This window comes from Podarcis gaigeae (assembly GCF_964106915.1).
Source record: "Podarcis gaigeae genome assembly, chromosome: 7".
NCBI lineage: Eukaryota > Metazoa > Chordata > Lepidosauria > Squamata > Lacertidae > Podarcis > Podarcis gaigeae.
Window position 1 is genome coordinate 68,709,917 of NC_139683.1, and position 21,721 is coordinate 68,731,637.

At 45.9% G+C, this 21,721-nt stretch overlaps 1 protein-coding gene across 1 annotated transcript in view; it reads right to left on the minus strand.

Moving 5' to 3' along the window:
- Nucleotides 1-21,721, minus strand: part of CDH6 (cadherin 6) — a 165,906-nt gene that overhangs the window by 13,785 nt on the left and 130,400 nt on the right. Inside the window, exons 7-8 of the mRNA XM_083747253.1 lie at nucleotides 20,522-20,775; nucleotides 8,375-8,511 (exon numbers count right to left, since the gene is read on the minus strand). Of these exons, the coding sequence (XP_083603379.1) occupies nucleotides 8,375-8,511; nucleotides 20,522-20,775 (391 nt within the window). The remainder of the gene's footprint in view (nucleotides 1-8,374; nucleotides 8,512-20,521; nucleotides 20,776-21,721) is intronic.

Sequence of the window (21,721 nt, forward strand, 5' to 3'; positions counted from 1 at the left end):
AATGGTCAGGGGTCCCTTTATCTTTACCTTTTTATGCACTATAGACTATATTTTGAAAGCACACTCTAAGCACTTTCTTTCCCTCAAATAATTCTGGGTGCTGTAGTTTACCCCTCACAGAGCTAAAATTCCCAGCAACCCTTAACAAACTACAATGCCCATAGTTCTTTGAGGAACAGAATGTGCTTCAAGTGTCTTTGAAAGGAATACTGCATCTACAGACCTCCTTTCCCCTGTATGAAGAGCAGAAGAGCCATTAGCAGAACTTTCCCCTTGTCATCTACTTTAGCCCCACAGTTCCTATACATGCAGCGTAAAATAGAAAATAGTGTGGACTACATCACTTCAAGATGTGGATTATGTACATGCCATTTTTGACAGTTCCCACCTATATTGAAAAAGCCGATTTGAGCATATTAAGAAGAAGAAGCATTAGGTACCACGCCAGAGAGATGTTCCAGTCCAACCTAGGTTTTTTTTCCCCATTTGCAAGTGGTGGTTGTTTAAAAATGAAGGGGCGCATTCAACACCGGCATCCCCGTCTGTAGTCTGAAGTGGTGCAGCCCATGTAGAGCTCTGCACCTTCATGCTGTTTGGACCTGGCCTAAGAGGCAAGCAGAGGACTCTTCTTAAAGGACTGAGGTGCATCTTCTGAACATCTGTGAAACTAGGAGCCATTGAGCTCCTGGGAGGCCAGTTGCCTATCTAGCTTAGGGCTCCTCCGCTCCCAAATTCCTCCCTTGCCTCTGACATGCCTCTGGTCTTTCCAGAAGCACTGAGCCTGATGAAATCCGCACTCCCTCCCACCAGTCACAGGGTCACCCTATGTCAGTGATGCCACTGTATTTTTTCATCTGTAGTATTCCTCAGGCTTGATGATTCAAAGGGAAAAGGGCAGGCTGTGCTGAGCTCCAGAGTGAGAAAGGCCATAATTTAGAGAGATTTGGTTAGGAAGTGCAGGGTATGTTTTCTTGATAGCCTTATCCTCCACGAATTTGTCTAATCCTCTTTCAAAGCAATCCAAGTTGGTGGCCGTCATTTCTTCCCATGGGAGCAAGTTCTAAAGTTTAACTATGGAGGAAGCCCTTTCTTTTATCCATCCCTAATCTTCCAAACCTAGACAGCATCTTAAAAAGTAGAGACATCACCTTGCCAACAAAGGTCCGTATAGTAAAAGCTGGACTATAAAGGAGGCTGGTCGCCAAAGAATTGATGCTTTTGAATTATGCTGCTGGAGGAGACTCTTGAGAGTCCCATGGACTGCAAGAAGATCAAACCTATCAATTCTGAAGGAAATCAGCCCTGAGTGCTCACTGGAAGGACAGATCGTAAAGCTGAGGCTCCAACACTTTGGCCACCTCATGAGAAGAGAAGACTCCCTGCAAAAGACCCTGATGTTGGGAAAGATTGAGGGCACAAGGAGAAGGGGACAGCAGAGGACAAGATGGTTGGACAGTGTTCTCGGAGCTACCAGCATGAGTTTGGCCAAACTGTGGGAGGCAGTGGAAGACAGGAGTGCCTGGCGTGCTCTGGTCCATGGGGTCATGAAGAGTCGGACACGACTAAATGACAAAACAGCAAAATCTTCCAACATTCAACTTGACTGGATGTCCTAGGAGTTGCTCCACACACCCTTAAATCATTTTTTTGGAACCTTTCCCCGAACTTTTTCAAACTCTACAATATCCTTTTTTGAGGTGAGTAGACCAGAATGGTACACGATTTTCCAAACGCAGTCCCACTGCAGTTTTGTCTAACAGCATTATAATATTGGCAGCTTTATTTCCAATTCGTTTTCTAACTCTCCCTAGCACTGAATTTGCCTTTCCACAGCTGCTGCACACTGGTTGGTGTCTCCTTTGATTTTCTTGTGTTACAGAAGTATGTGTAATGTCTCTCGTATTTTTTCCATGCAACATTTTTACAAATCAGTTTAATTTGTTGAGACATTAGGAAGAAAAGGGGGGAAGGGGGGAAGATGGGTGGGGTCGGGTGGCGGTGTTTCTGTTTTGCTTAATGTATATAGGATTTGGTGTCAGTGCTACTCGTGCCGGTTCTCTGCTGTTCACTTGTGTTCCTTTGGTGGTGAGAGAGGTTGGGGTTGGCCTAGGGTGTGGTTATTTGTTTGTGATTGGCTGTGGTGATCTTTGTTTTTGTGTGTAAGTGGGGTTGGTGGGTGTTTTGGATCAGGTTAGCCATATTGATTTATATGCTGTTGGTGGATTATTGTCATTGTCTTGTTGGGCCGTGTACGTGATAAAGGGGAGCCATGCCGGGGTAAAGGCGTCTTCATCTGTTTGTCCCCATGTCAGTTTCAGTTTATTGGTTAATTTTTTCTAGTAGGGCTGCTTCCCATACTATTTGGTACCATTGGTCCATGCTTACTCCTGACAGGTCTCTCCAGTGTCTGGTTATGGTGTTTCTGGCTGCTGAAAGTAGGTGGGTTATGAGTGCTTTGTGGTGTAAATGGGCATTGTTGTCTTGGAAGATGTTTAGTAGGGCCAATTCTGGGGTGATGTCTAAAATCCAACTATTCTGGATAACAGCCATACGAGAAATATGTAAAATAACTAAGCAAGTATTGGATTATTAAGCAACTAAGCATTATTGAATTGTTCGGGCCACAGCCTTACAAGACGGTTGTGCAAGGGAGGGCATAAGAAGAAGAAGAGAAGAGTTTGGATTTGATATCCCGCCTTTCACTCCCTTTAAGGAGTCTCAAAGCGGCTAGCATTCTCCTTTCCCTTCCTCCCCCACAACAAACACTCTGTGAGGTGAGTGGGGCTGAGAGACTTCAGAGAAGTGTGACTGGCCCAAGGTCACCCAGCAGCTGCATGTGGAGGAGCGGAGACGCGAACCTGGTTCCCCAGAGTACGAGACTACCGCTCTTAACCACTACACCACACTCGCTCTCATAAGCAGGCTCTTCTAGCTTCCCCCTTCCATTACAGAAGGGACGGGGAATTCAGTATTGACTTCCCTCTTTGAACCTCAGAGTTCTTTCTCTCTGCCCTGGGAGAGGGTAATCTGATGCTTCCTAAGGCCCCCCCCCCCCGGAATGGCTTCCCGGGTACGACGGAATTGCAGGATAAACATGTCAAGTGAAGGTTTTTCTTTGTATAGCCTTAAAGGGCTGCGAATCTGAAAGCTGCAACATTTTAAAACGTAGAGTTGAAGTCAATAGGAGAAACTTGCTTAGAAATGCAAAATCAATATTCTCTCCCACAAGCAAGCAATCTGTTCTCGGGCGATAACTATCAGGAACACCACTTTCCAATATGCTTAGGCAAACTTTAAGCTTCGTTGCTCTTTATCTCCTCCTCATCCCTCCCGTGTTCTTTTTCTTCAATGAATAAATTGCTTAACTTTGTTCTCTTCAGTCTAACCTAATTGTCACCTGGTTCTTTCTTTTTCTTGAGGAAGGAGTGGGGAGTGTTACTATATGGAGCAGGCAGCTCCTTTTCTCTCGCTGCATTATGCAAACACACACATTCCTTAGTAATTCATGTAGCATCTATCAAACCAAAGACTGAAATCCTAAATTTCTCTTGATCTTGGCTTTGAAGTGCTTTCTGTGGTGCACTTGCTGTTTCACCTTTCATAGCTTTCAGGTGTGGAAAATTCATCATTCAAAACAACCTCAGAACTCTCATCTGCAAGGCAGCTGCATACTGAACAACTTGAATCCCACTTCTGCGTCCGCCACTGATTTCCTTGGGCTCGTGAATAAGTCAACGTGGCCCAACAGAGAGGCATATGTTTGTCGGGAGTATGCCTTGCAATAACCATGAAAATATTCCTCCTTTGCTGAGGGTCCCTCCGTAACTCCTAAAATACAGAGATATTTAGCAGGTATGGAGCTTTTGGCTGGCATCAGTCTGTCTCGGGAGATGAAGGAGGAGTGTGCCTTTGGGAGTGAAGTCAAACCGTTGGAAGGTTACAGCGGCTGCTGTGCCTCTAGAGACCAATATTGGAGAGACATGTTTTGTTGCAGCTGGGGCAGATGTGTGTCCGGTTGTGCTGCTGCAGATGCACCATGATGTTTCTCCTCTCTGCGCTCCTCCCAGCGATCATTCCTCCTTTGGCCACTGCTATGGAAGCACAACCTGTCTCCAGGCACTGCAGTCATCTGAAAGGGATTGCCACACGTTGTCACATTTGCAGACATCTTTGTAGCACAGAGCTGGTCTTCCACTGGGCCTGGTGCCTGAAGCCAGCTCCCGGTAGAAGACGTCCTTAGGTATCCCACCATCTTCCATTCTGTGGACATGAACATGTAGACGTCGCTGAGACAGGACGTCTGGGAATGTGGGCTTAGAAGAGGACATCTTTGTTCAGAACTCTGTCCTGCCATGTGGTGCCCAAAAGCTTCCGGATGGAAGGCATCGAGGCATCGTTCCTGGCAGTTGCAAATTGCCCACGACTCACTTAACCTTCATATTTCAAACCACTAGAGGAAGTATGGGGCCTCATCATCTAATGGTGGAGCGCCATATTCTATATTTTATTGGCCGAGCAGGTTATGATCATATTCCTGTGGCACCTGTAACATCCACAGATGTCTTGTTTGGACAAGGGGCGTCCAACATCTGCAAAATCTCCAGCTGTCTCCCAAGGATGTAGTCCTCAGCATACTTGTTCTTAGCTATTATACCACACTGGTTGACTGTGTAATCGGTCATAAACATAGGTGCTCTTTACATGTCACTCCAGCACCATGAGAAAGATCCATGCCATATTTTGGGTTCATGTGGAGAAAAGTAGCTCCGATGTATAGGAAGCACCATGGTATGACAATTTCAAAGAACAATGACATCATTAACATCTTTTGGACCATCTTACAAATTAGCAGTACATAGCTGAAGACTAGGAACTTACTATTCTGGAGGAAGCATTGATAAAAATAAAAAAATAGATGTCTGACTGACCTCCTCTTTGCCATTTTAAGAAACTACTAAAAACTCATTTTGCTCTCTCTCTCCCCTTCCTTACTCATCGGCTAATTATAGTCTGTGTTTTACTCATTGTTTGTTTCACTTAGCTAGTGCACAGTTTTTCTCCTCCCCTTAAGTCCTCCATCCCTTTGTTTCACATTCTTTAGCATCTGAAAAATGTCAAACAAAATTGTGAGTTGGAAGGCAAGGACCTGCTAGTTTTACTGTTTGCATTAGTGCCTGCTGGTGCCTTTATCGATGATAAATGACGATCACGCTGAGACATGGGGCAATTTTCTTCTCATCACATGGAAGTGCATGATAACGGTGTGCACTTGTGGTTTCAGAAACAGAGAACGCTCTGTTGGGTGAAAAGTTGCACTCAGTGCAGGGCAAGCATATGCACAACTGGACAGAAAGCAAAAAAATGCCCCAAACTTAGCAATTGTTCTTGGTCAGGGGTTGGGAACCTCAGGCCTGAAGGATGAATGTGGCCCTCCATATCTCCCTGTTTGGCCCTCTGAACTTTCTTCAAACCACACTGCTCACTGGGCCTACTTTATGCCTGGGGAGTTTTTCCTCTGGTTGGAATGTGCCCTAGACCTCAGATAATACCTCTTGTTTATGTGTGTGTTTGTGTGTGGAAACAAGCCTACTACACAATGAGAAATTTACATTCCTTGTTCTCCCCATTGTTACTCTGGGCCTGCTCACTGCTAGCAGGTGGCCCTCAAAACATTGCCCAGAAGGAAATGTGGCCTTCAGCGTGACAAAGGTTCTTCACCCCTGTTTTCTGCGCAGTCAACATGGTGGTCTTAAGAGATGGCTAGAAAATAAGAAAAAGCTACTTGCTTGTTGACATGTTATTTAAGATGCCGTAAAATGTTTTTGAGTAGAGATTGTGGGGGGAGGAGGAAAGCATCCTTCCTTCCCTTCCCTTCTGAGAGGCTAACCAAAGATCATTCACCTGAGGCTCGCTAGCTCAGGCCTTGCCCTACTGCTCTCTAAACTACTTGAGCGGTGTTTTCAGAGAGAGTTCAGTGACCCATTTTATTGCTACACATAATGCATGAGAAAAAGGAAGGATCAAGCAGATCCATGTGTATGCAGCAATTTTACAAGAGCTGAGAAATAATAATAATAATCACCACAGAATGTGGTATTGGATGCACGAATTGGCTTCCTAAGAATCTCAGTTTGCTTTCTTCCTTTCTTTTTTAAAAAGAGCAAGTTTTCAGAATAGACTTTCAAGCCTACCTTAAATTAGCAACACCCACTTAAATGTCAAAAACTAGAGAAATTTGAATAATTTATTCCATGTGCAGAATTCAGTGTTTCTCTTGGCACATAATTGAGATGGCCTGGGAGCAATTTTTTATTTTTTTTATTCCCCCCTTCCCCAAGTATGGGATATACATAGCTCTGTTCCTCCTGCTGAGCTGCAAAGAAGAGCCTTGAGATTTCCAGTAGAATCTAGCTATCTAATGCCATGGAAGGCATTAAATAATTGTTCTGCTGTGCTTCACAGTCAAATGCAACAAAAAGATTCTTCTCAGTGTTGACTGAATTACCATATTTTTCGCCCTATAGGATGCACTTTTTCCCCTCCAAAAATGATGGGGAAATGTGTGTGTGTCCTATGGGGCGGATGCAGGCTTTTGCTGAAGCCTGGAGAGCGAGAGGGGTCAGTGCGCACCGACCCCTCTCGCTCTCCAGGCTTCGCGCAGCTCTCTGCAAGGCGCGGGAGCCTGGTGCTCCGTGCCTGGGGAAAAAAAATATTCCCCCCTTTATTTCCCCCCCAAAAAACTAGGTGCGCCTTATGGGACGGCGAGTCCTATAGGGAGAAAAATACGGTACATTTGCACATTTAGGTGCTCCTAGGCTCTCTCTTTGCTATCACTTCTATAGCGATCACTTCTATATCCCTTTAAATGTGATGGTTAAAGAATTCTGGTCATTGTAGTCTAGTGAGAATCATTGGTAAGCGATAGGGTAGCCAAATGCAGAAGAACACAGAGCTCCTGAACCTTCCAACTGTTGTGAAGAAGAAGAAGAGGAGGAGGAGGAGTTTGGATTTGATATCCCGCTTTATCACTACCCTAAGGAGTCTCAAAGCAGCTCACAATCTCCTTTCCCTTCCTCCCCCACAACAAACACTCTGTGAGGTGAGTGGGGCTGAGAGACTTCAGAGGAGTGTGACTGGCCCAAGTTCACCCAGCAGCTGCATGTGGAGGAGGGGGGAATCAAACCCGGTTCACCAGATTACGAGTCCACCACTCCGAACCGCTACACCACAGAGGCAATTTTGAGAGATTATTTATCTTCTGCTCACCATTAAAGGTGTAGAAGCCTGTCCTCTTTTTTTTTATCTGGCTACCCAAGTTACCTGTCCGCCATTTCCCCCCTTCTTCTCAGAACTGCAGTTACCATGGTTTCCTAGAAGAAGTTTTGATTTCTCCCATTAACGAGACATCTAGTTAACTGGATGTGACCTAAAATATTGGAGATGATTAAAAAAGTGTTCGGTGGCAGGTTTATATAGAAAACAGGTGCTTAAACAAGGCTGCCTAATTTGCACAGGCTCCCTGCATGAATATTGAACTCAGTGGAGTGATCTTCTGTGCTAGCTCTACTTAGAATAGGCCCATTGGCATTAATAGAGATGATTCATTAATTAGTTGTGTGCAATGTACAGTTACTTGATTAACTAGACTCGCCTAATTGTGAAGTGTTCCCCTTCATCCCAACCCAGAGTCCCTGTTCAGACCAAACAAGAAACAGAGAAGGGTTGCAAATGCGGTTGATGTTTCTGAAGTTGACAAATTGGCCTTTGGTTTGAATGCAATCTAAACGCCTTCAGCTAGTCCTCTGAGCCTGCCTACTTGGAAGCAAGTCCCATCTACAATAGCTTTCATGTAAGTGGATTTAGGAGTGATGTACTGGGCTCCGGGCTTCTAATTAAATCTGGCCCTAATGAAATTAATAGGGGAACGCAGAAAGAAGTAAGTGACTTGAAATGATGGCCTTTTAAGTATCTTGGTCAATGCTACAGGGCTGAATTTGGTTGGGACATAAAGAACAGCATATTTCCATCCCCTTCCTCAATATTATTTACCCCTTTTTGTGAGGAGGGGGTACAATCTATGCAGCTGTTCACAAGCAGCAATTGCCATCCTAATTAACCAATGGCCAGGAGGATTTCTTTAGTCTATTTGATCTGAAATGAGGGGCATGCTAATTTCCTTTCCATTCAGGCACAAAGTTGCCTCTTCATAAGCTGTAGCCTTGGGGAAGAAAGAGGGGGAAATACAGAAGCTTTTTAAAAGTTTACTTCCATGAATAACAGCAAAACAACCAAAACATGGAGATTGACTTCCTTTCAGCCATTCTCCGCTGGAAGGCTGCATTCGTTACGGCAATGGTGTTTATGCAGAACTTACTGATCTCGGAAGCTACTACTGTAATGTTATGCCACAATAATGTTTCCCGGTCAAGAAGTTTGGAAGTAAATATTGAACCGTTTCCAGAATCAATGTTGAATATTCTGTCCATGTCAGTATGCCGATCTACAGAATACCTGAAAATAGAAACAAAGTCATTTAGAGATCGCTCCAAAAATGCCTTTAAATACCGTATTTTTCGCTCCATAAGACACACTTTTTCCTTCCTAAAAAGTAAGGGGAAATGTGTGTGTGTCTTATGGAGCAAATGCAGGGGGGAGGCAGGCAGGAAAAGCCCCCAGAGCTGCACACAAGCTCTGCACGGCTCTTGCGGGCTTTTCCCCAGGAGGGAGAAGGGACTGACGCGGCAGAAGCCTTCTGACTTCTGACTATAATATTTTTTTCCTTGATTTCCCCCTCTAAAAACTAGGTGCACCTTATGGTTCAGTGCGCCTTATGGAGCGAAAAATATGGTATTTTTTGGTGCACTCTACAGCTATATTGCAAACAACAACAACAAACCCCACCAAACCAATTTTGATGTACTGATATTGTGAACTGCAACATCTTGATACCTTCTGTGATTTGGGCAGGATTTATCTAAGGATCCCGGTCGGTAGAAACCCTGCTTCAGCAGATGGAACATTTGTAATTCCTCACCATATATTTGCTAAAATCCTATTTTATTCACAACCCCACCCATTAAGACACAACCCAAACACATTAGGCCAATTCATAATTTGCATGTTAAGTGCTACAACTGGTATTCTGGAGTTCTTTACTTGAGCATGGATTTTTAAAAAAATATTTGGCTATCTCTCTCTTTGTCTCCTTGGTACAGACATCAAGATTCAACAGGTGAACAACTTGCATTCTTCAAAATACAAATGCAACCTGTGAAGCTTCTTGTGCAGAAAATAAAATTTTCAAAGCGTGATTTGGTAGAAAACCTGCCACAAGATCATTTCCTCCCAGCTCAATGTTTCTGTAGTATAATATAATTTTGTGAAAATTTCCTGCTAATGATCATGTTGAAATCTAATGTGGCATGAACATAGCGATGCTCTGGCTTATTCAGCCTGCAACTGTCTTTCACATTTATTTCCAGGTAAGCGTAACATTATTTGCAACCTAAGTAACTTCACCCAAGGCATCACAAGGCCTTACTCCTGAGTAGTCATGTCTACGATTGCACTGCCTATCACAAGAAAACTGAACCAAAAGGTTCAGTTGCACTTTTCTGCCTCAAGAATGGTTGTGTGCTTTAGTGAAAATTTAGTGAGCTCTGTAGCCTTCTCTATAAACCGTAAACCGCCCTGAAACCTCCAGGTATAGGGCGGTATATAAATTCAATAAACAAAATAATAATAAAATAACTGTAGGGCACAGATTTACTCATGCAAGGGAAGGAAGAGGCTGCTGTTTTCCTGTGCTTCCCAACTGAACAGGATGACCAATCACTGCTTCTTAATAATTCAATACCAAATGTACCCAAGAGCAGAACTTGCTGAAAATCACTGACCCACCTAAAATGGAAATGTCAGCAATGCAATTTTTGAAAAGTTTTCTTTGGACAGGATTTATAATATTTTGGCCAGGCTGACAATAAACTGCAGGATATAGGATGGCAACAGATGAAATGGATCAGTCGGCAAGGGCTATAGAATGACGGCTCACCAGTATTGTCGGTGGGCGGCTTTTGTGACCTGGCGCAGGCTCCCTGGCCTCGAGAGCCGAGCCATAGCTGTTGGCCATTGCTCTGTCCCCTGGGCTGGCCAGCGAGGTTGCAGGGGTCCCGCCTGGCCCCAGCTCAAATTAGCAAATTGGCGGGGGGCAGGTGGAGCAAGGGCCAGGTAAGGAGGCTCCTGCGGATGCTGGCCATTCAGTCAGCTCGAAGTGTCATGGAGAGAGGCTCATTGTTGAACGGTTCAGGGGATAACCGACTGGGAGCTAGGGAGCTGGGAAGTGGTATGGGGAAGCCTGCTGTTTTACCAAGCAGCTCCTGGGTTTATCTTCTTGTTCCGTAGTGTGGTAACACATCCCTCATGCGGCGGTGTTAGAAGGGTCCTGTAAGAGGGGTTTGTAAGGGGAGTCACTGACCATGAGCACTCGGTGGATGGTAAAACTCCCATCCACAACAGGAAAAGGGGGGGCAGCTGTGTAAACGCACGTTTTACGGTGTCCCCCAGATTCCTGTCTGACCCTGCTTAGCCGCAGACCCCAACTGGGGGACTGTGAGGGATACACACCCAATGCCTAAGCCAAGGCATTCCTACATCAGAAATTAATAAAGTTGTGGCCTGTTTTAATCCTATACCTATGCTGTCTTGTGTCTTAACTATCTGGGGCCTGGCTCTCAGGGAGGAGGGTCTGTGCCTGGGTACGCAAAGCTTCCCTCCTGCCCGTGCCATCTGAAAAAGCTTCTCATGCATCACAGTAAACTGCACAGGCAAAAGGGGAGGAATACTAATACTAGACACCTGAGTGCAAGGAGATGGCTTGTCTTTCCATGGCAGTAGTGGGGACACGCACACTCCAATCCACAAGTGTATGATCTGGGACCAACTGGACAGCTCTTTTTCTTTGCAGGAGTGTCACACAACCTGTGCCCGGTTGAAGTGGTTCTTCCTCCAAATGCTCTCCGATGAGTGTTCACTGTGGTGTCTGTTAGAATTCCCGCTTCGTGATTGCAGTCATGGGATTGTTGTCTTTCACATGACGTGGTATGTTTTGACTCCAGAGTAGGAAGTGACGGAGACAGGATGTTTCTGTTACTGTGCTCCGTGAAGTGGGACTATTGTCCTTTGTTCATTCTCTTTGATGTCTGATGCTAGAGAGAGAGGGAGCCATGTTGCAGTGCTCCGTGTGTGTTTATATGTAAATAAAGTAGATTAGCCAAAATGCTGAGTTGCTGAGGTCTGTCACGCAAGCTGCAAAGATTCTGCGGATCCCTAAGTGTGCTGATGTCTGTTGGCATCGATCGCTGTGATGTTTGGACTGAAGAAAGCTTTTGAAGCTCCCAAAGGATCGACCAGGAAGGAGGGAACATGCCAGTCGGGCATGTGTCTCTGCCAGGGTCCTACTCAAGTGTAGGACAAGCTCCTGACAGTGTCTACTTAGGCAAGAGATTGCAAGTTACCCTCCCATATCGCTTTACCTGTTTCAACCACACTATGGTTGCTGTAATGCCCAGGAAAGCAGCAGGGGAGATTGGCTGAGGTTGCCAAGTGGAAGAGTTGGAATTCAGCCAACTGTTTCCCTGCTCCCAATGATTGGTGCGGAAGAGAGCGAGAGTGTGCTGGTCCCATGGGTTACCCCAGAGGCGAGGTCCAAGCCCAGTGCAAGTCAAAGATGCAATGTGGAGGCAGTCTGTAGTAGCTGAAGCTGGGTGCAGGGCAGGGTGTCAGGTGAAGTCAGGAACAGGCAAGCAAGCAGGGAGCCAGGGCAGGTCAGGAGCTCAGGCAGGAACTAGCAACCAACAATGTTGCTCCGCAACTTGGGACTGGGTCTGGCTGGCTTTTATCTGCCCTGAGGCATAGGGCAGCCCCGATCCTCAGGTAACTCACTTCTCCTGGCCTGGAGGCGAGCACTCCTCCTGCGGGAACATAGTTCCCTCCACCTCTCTGCCCTGAGCCTCTGCAGCTCAGGAGAGGCTGGAGGATTACCAGACCCAGAGGCAACCTCAGCTTCCTCTGATGGGGCTGAGAGTGGAGCATCTGCAGGCAATGGGTGCTCTATCACCTCAGGAGCCAGAGCAGACTCAGCTGGTGCCTGCACCTGAGGGTCCAGCACAGGTGAGGACCCTTCAGGCTCATGCCCCAGCCCCAGCTCAGCTGGTTCTGGAGGCAGGGAATCCTGTGCAGGCTGGGATTCAGGTTCAGCATCCGAGTCCGAATCCCAGGCCATCACAGAGAGAGAGGGTTGGATAGGGAATAAGATGGGACCTGAAGTTGGCTACATGGTGGAGCTCCTTCAAAGCAAGGGTTTTTAAGTGGGGTTGTATGTAGTCACTGTGAATTTAGCATCTGCTCTCAACGTAACAAACGTACAGGGCCATGGCGTTAGGTTACCGTTTCTAATTCCATCTGTTGAAAGGTCAGCAGTCAAGCCTTCCTGATGAACGGATTAAAGTGAATTAAAGATCATGAGACTTTCTGCTGCTGCTGCTGCTGCTTTTCAAGTGAAAGGAAAGAACATCTCCCTGATACCTTTTAAAAGTCTGGGGCTGGAAGAGTTTGTGTGTCTGTCGACTTCAAAGGCTGCATGCCAGCAGAAATTCTCCCGGAATTATATGAGTTGCAGAAACCACGACCTCAAGCTGGGGCAACAATTAATATCTCAGACATATACTGAAAGTTGGCAGTAGTGCCACAGTTTGGATTTGCCAAGTTATTTAACAAGCTTTAAGCAAGCATCTTTCACATATTCAGCGAACTGGGGATTAGCTGTGTAAGTTTTTCAAACGGAAGCCTAATATCCAGAAATCCGAACATCACAGATTTAGCACAGTGTATGTGACACAGTTCTCGGAAGCAATGGAGAAAACCTGTTTATGTTCGATTCTTAATTTGCAGCCTGATGCTAACCACTTGTTTTAGCTGCAGCCGCCCTTAGGAAGCACAGCTATGCAATTGATCATGTTAGGCTGTAAGTGGAGTGAAGAGAATGCCCTAGCAAAGCCCTAACAAGGGGAAAGTGATGGCCAGGAGAAAAGAGGTTCTTTGGGCAGTTTACACCCAATGGGTGGGAAGCGGTGCATGTACTCTCAAGTCAGACAGGAGGGAGCTAAGCCTCTGTTCTTCCAGCTTCTTGGCAAAAGATGAATAATGGATGGAGCCTTAGTTTGCACCATGCTACATGGTTAAGTTCAACCTCCTAGCAGCAGCCACTATCACAGAGCTGATCATCACTGTAGGGCTGTGGGGTATCCCCCTGGTGATCAAACAGCTGTTTCATCTCTAGAAGGACAAGGGACTCGTGGATGTCTCTCCTGCCAACTTGCCACCACCAAGATGGGTCTACCTGTAGGACTACAGCAGCTGCTGGATTACCACTCCCATCATCCTTGACCAACTGCAGTGTTGGTTAGGGCTGATGGGGGTTGGAGTCCAACGGCATTGGAGGCTCATGGGTTTCTCAGCCCTGCTCTAGAAGAAATGGGGTGTGGGGAGGCTAATGCTGGACTGTCAACCCTCTAGGGCTGCGGTAGGGGCTCGAGCTCAGTCGCTCATTCCAACTCTGCAGAGAACCTACCGAACTGCAAGTTTCAACCTGTTGGCCCTGGCGTTTCTGTTAGTGTTTGTATTGTATTGTGAATGTATTTCACAAAGGATAAATGGAATTGGGGAAAGGAGGTGGCAGAAGGCTTTATCTTTGGCTGTGAATGTGAGAGGGTGGGGGCTTCATGAAGACACTTTCTGGAGGATGCTGTGAGGACAGGTAAGCTAAGGATTAGTAACTTATGCACTGCTACAAAGGAGTTTTGAAAAAAAGAATTAAACCCTCTCTTGGGCTCAAGGGAGAGACATTCATTAATGTATATGTAAATAATACCGGTTGTTCAACTGCCGCCAACCTAACAAGTAAAGATTTATCTTCAACTATATTTTTTTGTCACAAATGGCTAACCGTTTCCCTCCTCCCACGACATAGATCTGCACCTGAATATTAATATTATGAGGATGCATGGTTTCCCAGAAATCGCTACATGCACAGGCAGGGGTGGCTCATACCATTTTGCCACCTGAGGAATGTGCCCCGCCCCCTAATTCCACCATTGCCACTTGTATTCCCCTACCTGGTGGTGATGGGGGGACAAGTGAAAACACTGCACTCGGGAACACCAAGCTATTGCCAATTCAGTGAATGCCAGCATACTCCTCAGAGCGTTGCCACTTGTCTTCTCCACTCCAAGGGCAGGGAAAATGAGCAGCAACACCACCACCTCCATTTTGCTGTCGAGAGGGGGCATTCTGGCAGTGGAAGAAGCGGTGGGGCAGGCAGGGTGCCGCCTCTTGTGCTTCTGCCACCTGAAGTGGATGCTTCACACTGTCTCATGGGTGGGCCGGCTCTGCACACAGGATCATCTCCAAGCAGAACACTAATGCGACACAGTACTAATAGGTAACACCAAGGTTTGGCAAAATGCTAGTTCTAAATTATTTTTCTCATTCAGAAAGAATACAAGACAAGGTTGTAGTAGTTAAAAGTATATCCTAATTACATTGTTAACCCTGACCTAGAAGAATGCTTTTAATAGGCTACCCTTCTCATTGCTTTCATTCCATTTAAATAATCCCAGGTCTCTTTTGATCAAGGGCTGCTAATTATGTTGAATTGGTGGTGACTTTGACTTGCGGATCATAGCCTATTAAAAATTAAGTCGACAACATCAAACTCATTTTTTACATTTCTTTAATGAAATTACTGGTGCGTGTATGTCAGATTTCGGGGCTTTATTCCCTTCAAACTTGGGGAAATTGATAAGCTAGAATGTTAACAAATATATGAAGATGCCGTCACTAAGTCCTTAATACATATAAATAAGAAATACACGGGTGTCATAAGGCAAGGCTGTGCAATGTTCACATCACTTACGTTCCAGGAACATTGCTTAGAGATTATGGTGCTAACCAGCCTGCAATTTCCAGGATTGCCGTTTAATTTTTTTGTTATATCAGATACTTTCCAGTCCCGAGGTACATACACATGCTATTTCGTGCACAGTATGCACTGCAAAATTTTGAGGTTGGGTCCTGCTTGTATACAGCAGCAGCAAACTCAAGTGCTGAATTAGGACAGCTATGTAGCAAGAACATGGCTCCTGGTATCAAGAGGGAGATATCTGCATACTTGGAGAAACTGAGGTTTGCAGAAGCAGAACAAACCATTATGCCAGGAGTTGTATGTGGACCTCCCACCCCACCCCACCACGAATGGTCCAGTGACTGGGCACAGCATATTGGATAAGGAAAACATGAGGTAGAGAGGCAGGGAAACGGAATATCATATCCTGAAAGAAGGCATAGCTGATTGGCATACTGAGCAGGAATACCCCACACTGCAATATTTTCTTGCAGGTACATCTTGTGATACTGATTGAATGACAACGTAGCATCCTTTAAACGTGCAGAGTTCATGGGCTGAACTGCTCTCAAGGACAAAAGTGCTACCTTAGATTAGATGACGTGCTAACAGGCTACCCGAGATGGATCAACTGTTTTGTTATATATGCTGCAGTATTTTGAATTTGCCGGACAGGAGTCCTTGTTGTCCTGGAATTCTCAGAGCCCCACTCAGCGGAGAACTGCCCATCCACTCTCTTTGCCAAATCCCTTTTCAATCCCTCACAGTGGCAGACAAGGCGACGGTCCCTTTCTGTGTAGCCTGACAGATAAGGATGGTTGCAAACCAACCGGACGAAAATGGTATGGTCTGTTCTGATGCTTTATTGACGTGCAGAGATCAACAAGCAAAGTTTTCCGCAGGTAAACACAACCCCCTGCTACTGTATGCACACCAAGTGGTTGTTAAATGAAACAGCTGCAGCATTTGGTTGAAGTGTTGGCATATCCAAGTTTATTCAGGCGTAGGCAGGGATGATTGCGACTAATCTCAGCTCCTTTGCAATGCCTGGTTGACATGGGAGACGGCAGGTTTTCTGTATGGCAAACATTGGAGGGAAGGAAGATGGTGTGGAGACTGCGGTTGCTAGTATGTGCCAGCGCCTCTTGGGCCACAGTCTCCATGAGGTCTTAATGGGACTAGAGCCTCGTTGGAGTCAAGACTGAAAACTGTCAGCTCTAATATTGTGATAGTTGTACATCTGAATGCATTTATTCATCTGGAATGTCACTCAGCATCCAGGCAGGCGAGGGGAATCAGTGACTAAAATGTTACTCTATTGACAAATGTAAGTGTCACTCAATCTGCTAGTGCCAAAGGCATACTTTTTACAAAATCTGCTCCTCGGAGATCTTCCCCTAATTGCTTTCTTCAATGCAGCATCCCTGTATTTAATGCAACTGCAAGCCAAGAACATTTGTGGGCCACTGAGGAATGCATGTGTGAATTTCCTCTCACACACATGCTAAGCATCTTCATAATGACATTATGAAGCATTCTTTAATGGGAGATCAAAGGGCTTTCAAGCTGACAGTGCTCTGTGCTAAGGTTTTTCTTTTTAAAGCTACAGTCAAGTGGAAAAAATTGAGGGTTTTCAATGTAACATCAAGTGTCTGAAGGTTTTATTTCTAACTGTCAGGGGAACCTGACAAGTAAGTGACAAGTAGAACATATAACAGTCTAATTGCATACTCCCCCAAGCTGCAAGGGAAAGTTAGAGTTAGCATTTACACTCATGATGGTGTGTGTGGGGGGGAATCACTGTCAAGACGAGGCAGTCCTAATCTAGGCTTGCGGATCTTGGAAGATGCTAGGAGAGGAGGCACCAGAAAAGCCCTTCAGGCTAACATAGGCAAGCAGTTTGGGTGGTAGCACGGTCCTGCTCACTTTCTCTCCACTCCTGCACAGCATTTAGGTTCCAGAGGCATGTCCAGAGAGGCTACCTTTGATGCTTTCTGTTGCTGTGCATCTCCATCCAAACACACACTCCTCGGCCTCATTTTGCCTCTCTTCTCCTGTATCTTTCTTCTATCAGCTCCCACCCACGACTGAGTAGAAAGATGGAGGGAGAGGTGTTGGTGAGCACCTTTGCAAGGTGAGAAAGCAACCTGAGTGTACATACCACAGATGCAGGAAGAACAGCTCAGAGGCAACAAAGGAGTATGGACACAACAAAAAGGGAGTGAGGTTTCTAGCCACACCAAGACAGAACAGGGCTTGGTGCCCTGAAGATGTCTTGGACTACAGTTCCCATCAGCCTCAGGAAACATGGTGCTTGTGGGAGTTCTAGCCCCAAACATCTGCAGGGCAACAGGGTGAGGAGCCCTGGTATAGGGCATGCCTAAGTGAATGGTTGAGTGGGGAAAGCAGACGTAAGCCAGGCACACATTTGTTTGCCAAAGCCATCAGCCTGATCTGGCCTTCCAGTCTGCTCTCACCTGTCAACGCTGCTGATGTAGGCTGTGAGATCTGTATACAGTGGTACCTCAGGGTACAGATGCTTCAGGTCACAGACCCTTCAGGTTACAGACTCTGCTAACCCAGAAATAGTACCTTGGGTTAAGAACTTTGCTTCAGGATGAGAAGAGAAATCGTGCTGTGGCGGCGCGGCGGCAGCGGGAGGCCCTATTAGCTAAAGTGGTGTCTCAGGTTAAGAACAGTTTCAGGTTAAGAATGGACCTCTACCGGAGGTACCACTGTAGTTTGGTTCACTGTGTGATGGGACCTCCCCCCCGCCCCCCACACACCAAAAAAATAGTACCTGTGTGCATAACTGGGACCTGAGCAGATGATCTGGGGCCTGGTACTTGGCGTAGCAACTTTGAAGTTCAGGGTAGGGAGGGGAGTTGAGACTGTCTCGAGGTGGACAATCCATCCTGTGTCTGCACTAGAGGGATTATTGGTGGTGTTGGGCCAGAGAGAGAGAATGGGTTTTTGTTTGTTTGTTTGTGTGTGTGTGTGTGTAGGATGGTGCAAACCATCCCTAAGTGTGCTGGCGAAGGTAATATAGGATGTGGTTTTAGAGAACCCTTTCATAGTGGTGCTGGGGAACTTCCAATATGCTGAGGCTGCCTCAAATGGGCTGGCTTGGGAGTTCATGCCCTCCAGGACAATCATTGGACCATCTCAGTGTAAAAAAGGTAAAGGACCCCTGGACTGCTAAGTCCAATGAAAGGTGACCATGGGATATGGTGCTCATCTCACTTTTCAGGCTGAGGGAGCCGGCATTTGTCCACAGACAGCTTTCTGGGTCATGTGGCCAGCATGTTTAAACGGCTTCTGGTGCAATGGGACACCGTGATGGAAGTCAGAGCGCATAGAAATGCTGTTTACCTTCCCGCTGCAGTGGTACCTATTTATTTACTTGCACTGATGTGCTTTCGAAATGCTTGGTTGGCAGAAGCTGGGATAGAGCAATGGGAGCTTGCCCTGTCATGCAGATTCGAACCGCCAACCTTCTGATCAGCAAGTCCAAGAGGCTCAGTGGTTTAGACCACAGCATCACCTGCTCCCTTCTCAGTGGCCCAACACATTTGGCCGGACATACCCTCAAGTGGTTTTTTCCACAAAGCAGATAGGGGGCCCCTGAGACCTTCCAGTAAAAGGTTGGTAATAGATAGAATGATAATAATGATAATGATATATATTCCAAAGGTATCTACTTTGTTGGCTCCCTGTATTGTACCTGCTTTGATGGCTTCCTGTCTTTCTGCACCAGACTGAGAGTACAGGAAATTGTACCTCTGGAAGTGTGCCATTGTGTTCAACAGCATTTTGTTCAACACTTAACCTTATGCTTCAACTCCATTTACTTCAATAGAACACAAGCATTGCCAAGCTCTCCCTGGCTGCCACTCCTCACTCGCTTCTTGCCTTCATTCGTTCAATTTTTAAATAAATAACATCTCGCTAATAGTTGCCGATGAACACTCCAAAAAGCTGCTTCTGTATTTACGTTCTAACAAAAATAATGGAAACATCTCCTTAATGGTTGCCATTATATTGATATCCTGAAAGCAAACTGTCCGCCTGCTGTTTGTCGATTGGCACGGTTGGCCAAGGTTACAGGTTGCCCTTTGATGTGCATCAATGCCCGTGACCACCATTTTGGGGGTTCTATGGCCCATCAACCCCTGAGCTGGGTGTCTGGACAAGAAGCTCTTCCCCCATGCTCCCTTTAATGGGATTGCCCTGCTTTTGTGGTGCTCGCTTAGTCTAAGGATCCATTCTCAACACCTTGTCCACCATCAAGTTGTGACAGTTGCTTTGAGGCAGGCAGTATTTCCAGATCGGCCAGTTGTCCTGAAGGGAACATTCCTCCCTGCCTCTCCAATGGCGACCAAAGCACTTCATAGCAAGCCACACATCTAGCCATGCCCCAGCTGCTCCCTACTTAGTGAAGCTCTTGGTACCTTCTCTCCGTCTCTCTCTTTCATCTTTCTCCCACTTTCTTCAGCTGCTTCAGAGGCCCAGCAAGCCACCACTGTTGTCCATGTAAAAAATAAATTCTCCTCCTCCTCTGTTGTGCCTGGTGCCCTTCTCTTCTGAAATCTGGAAGGGAACTGCCGCCGAGGCACGGGAGTGGCACGCTTATATTTCCATGGAGCAGATCAGAGGGAAGACTGTGAGGCAAAGCAGTACCCTCTGGTCTGCTCCCTGAGCCATGCCCACAGACTCCTCCGCAATTGGCTGTGCCACCTGCAAAAGAGTCTCCTGAAGCAGGTGTGGTTGGCAAAGGTGGGAGGAACATCCCCCTGCCTGCCTACATCGCAGAAGCGAGCTCTGCCTGCTGTGGCCGAGCTGAGCTGTGAACAGCACTTCCCTGGAGCTAAGACAAGCGCTTCTTATGTATTCTGTGATGAAAGAATCGGAAGAAGTCTCACAGGGCAGACCCAGAAATAAAACCTAGCTAGACCAGAAGCCTTTCTCTTAGGAATTGAAAAGACTGTTCATGTACGCTACTACGGCTGCAAGGATGCTGCTTGCTCAGAAATGGAAAGATGACAAGATGCCCATGAAGGCGGACTGGCAGATGAAACTGCTAGATTACGCAGAGATGGCGAGATTGACAGGGAAAATCAGCAAGATCAGAACTTCAATAGAGATTGGGATGAATACAGATTGCATTTGAAAGAATACTGTAAACACTTGAACTCTTTGGCAGGCTCTAAATAACTCTTGCAATGTTACAAAGACTTTGGAAACAATAGAGGACTGTAATTTGGGTGAACTATTATATGCAGTTGACAAAGGTATTTAAAGAATCTATGGAGGGGAGGAGGGAAATCCTAAGATTCGAAAGAATCTTGTTTTATTTTTAATGTTTTCAAGTATGTTAATTGTGTGATTGATTTTGTAAAACCAAATAAAAGTTACTTTAAAAAACAACAGCTGAAATAACATCTAGCTATACCAACTATGTCATTCTCAACAGTAGTAAGATATTGGCATTAACCTCCCCGACCCCAACATGCTAAGTTCAGAGATAAAACAAAAACCTCTATGCAAAAAGTCTATGCTTACTTGATAGGATTCTTTGCAACGTCAGGGTCCCGGGCAGTCACGGTTCCTATGACAGTGTTTATCTGGACATCTTCCTTCACTTCAAATACGTAGGCTGGCCTGCTGAACACTGGAGGTTCGTCTACATCCTCCACCACAATTCTGACAGTCGTAATGTCTTTGAAGGGTCCCAGATAGAGGAATCTGGGGTCCACGTGAGGATTGCTTGCCTCCACTTTCACAGTGAACTGTCTCTTCTTTTCAAAATCCAAAGCCTAGGAGCAGAAAATGCACATGTTAAATAGAAAGCTGATAACAGCTTTCCTGGGAGACCTGACATTCAAAGAGGCAGACTGAAATGCGTGGAATGAGAGCGTTATGCACTTCAAAACAAACATTTGCACTGCAATTCAATGCATGTTCGCTCAGAAGGGAACCCTACTGTTTTCAATGGTACATACGCCTGAGTAAGTGTATCCAGGATTTCGGCCTCAGAGGTAGGATGGTTATGTGCCCTATTTTAAAGAGGAGAGAGGGTGTCTGGTGTAAATATAAAGAACCACAAGGCGGGAGAGCAGAAGGGGCAATGAAGTTGCTCATCAACCTTTAGCAGAGAGTCCTCCTCCATCTACTACCTTCTTCAAAGGACAACACTTCTGTACATTTGAGCCCCAGCTTGAAGAAGGGCCTGCTCCAGAAGGAAGGTGTGTTTGCTTGAATTGGGACTGCTCAAAGTTGGGCAGAGGTGTTTCCGTATTCAAGCACTCCCACTTCAAACAATTGCCCCATTTATGCCTTGGGAAGAAGAAAATATACAATGGCAACTTCGGAAATCTTTCTAATGTCCAGAGATAATGTGCTGCTGTGAGACAAGAGGTTTGTCCTCCGATCCTGCACTTTTTAGAAGTCATTAATGACCTCATTTCTGTTGGAACATTCCTGCCTTCCCATTCTGACACTTCCCAAATGTGTTTGCCCAACATGTTGCCTTCCCACACTTCCTTGCAGATGAGAAAATAAATCACCCATTCTGAACTGACGTTCGTTTCCCTCAAAGCCCCTACCTGAAAAGGGGACACAATTTGGGGGGCAGTTGTGTTTTGAAAGCCGTTCTTCACTGGAAATGCAACTATGTTATGTGAAGTCAAAACCAATGTAGCGTGGCGTTCGGTAAAAGAGCGTAGCGAGGATGCTGTTGTGTTGTGTCAAGGGAAGAGAAAA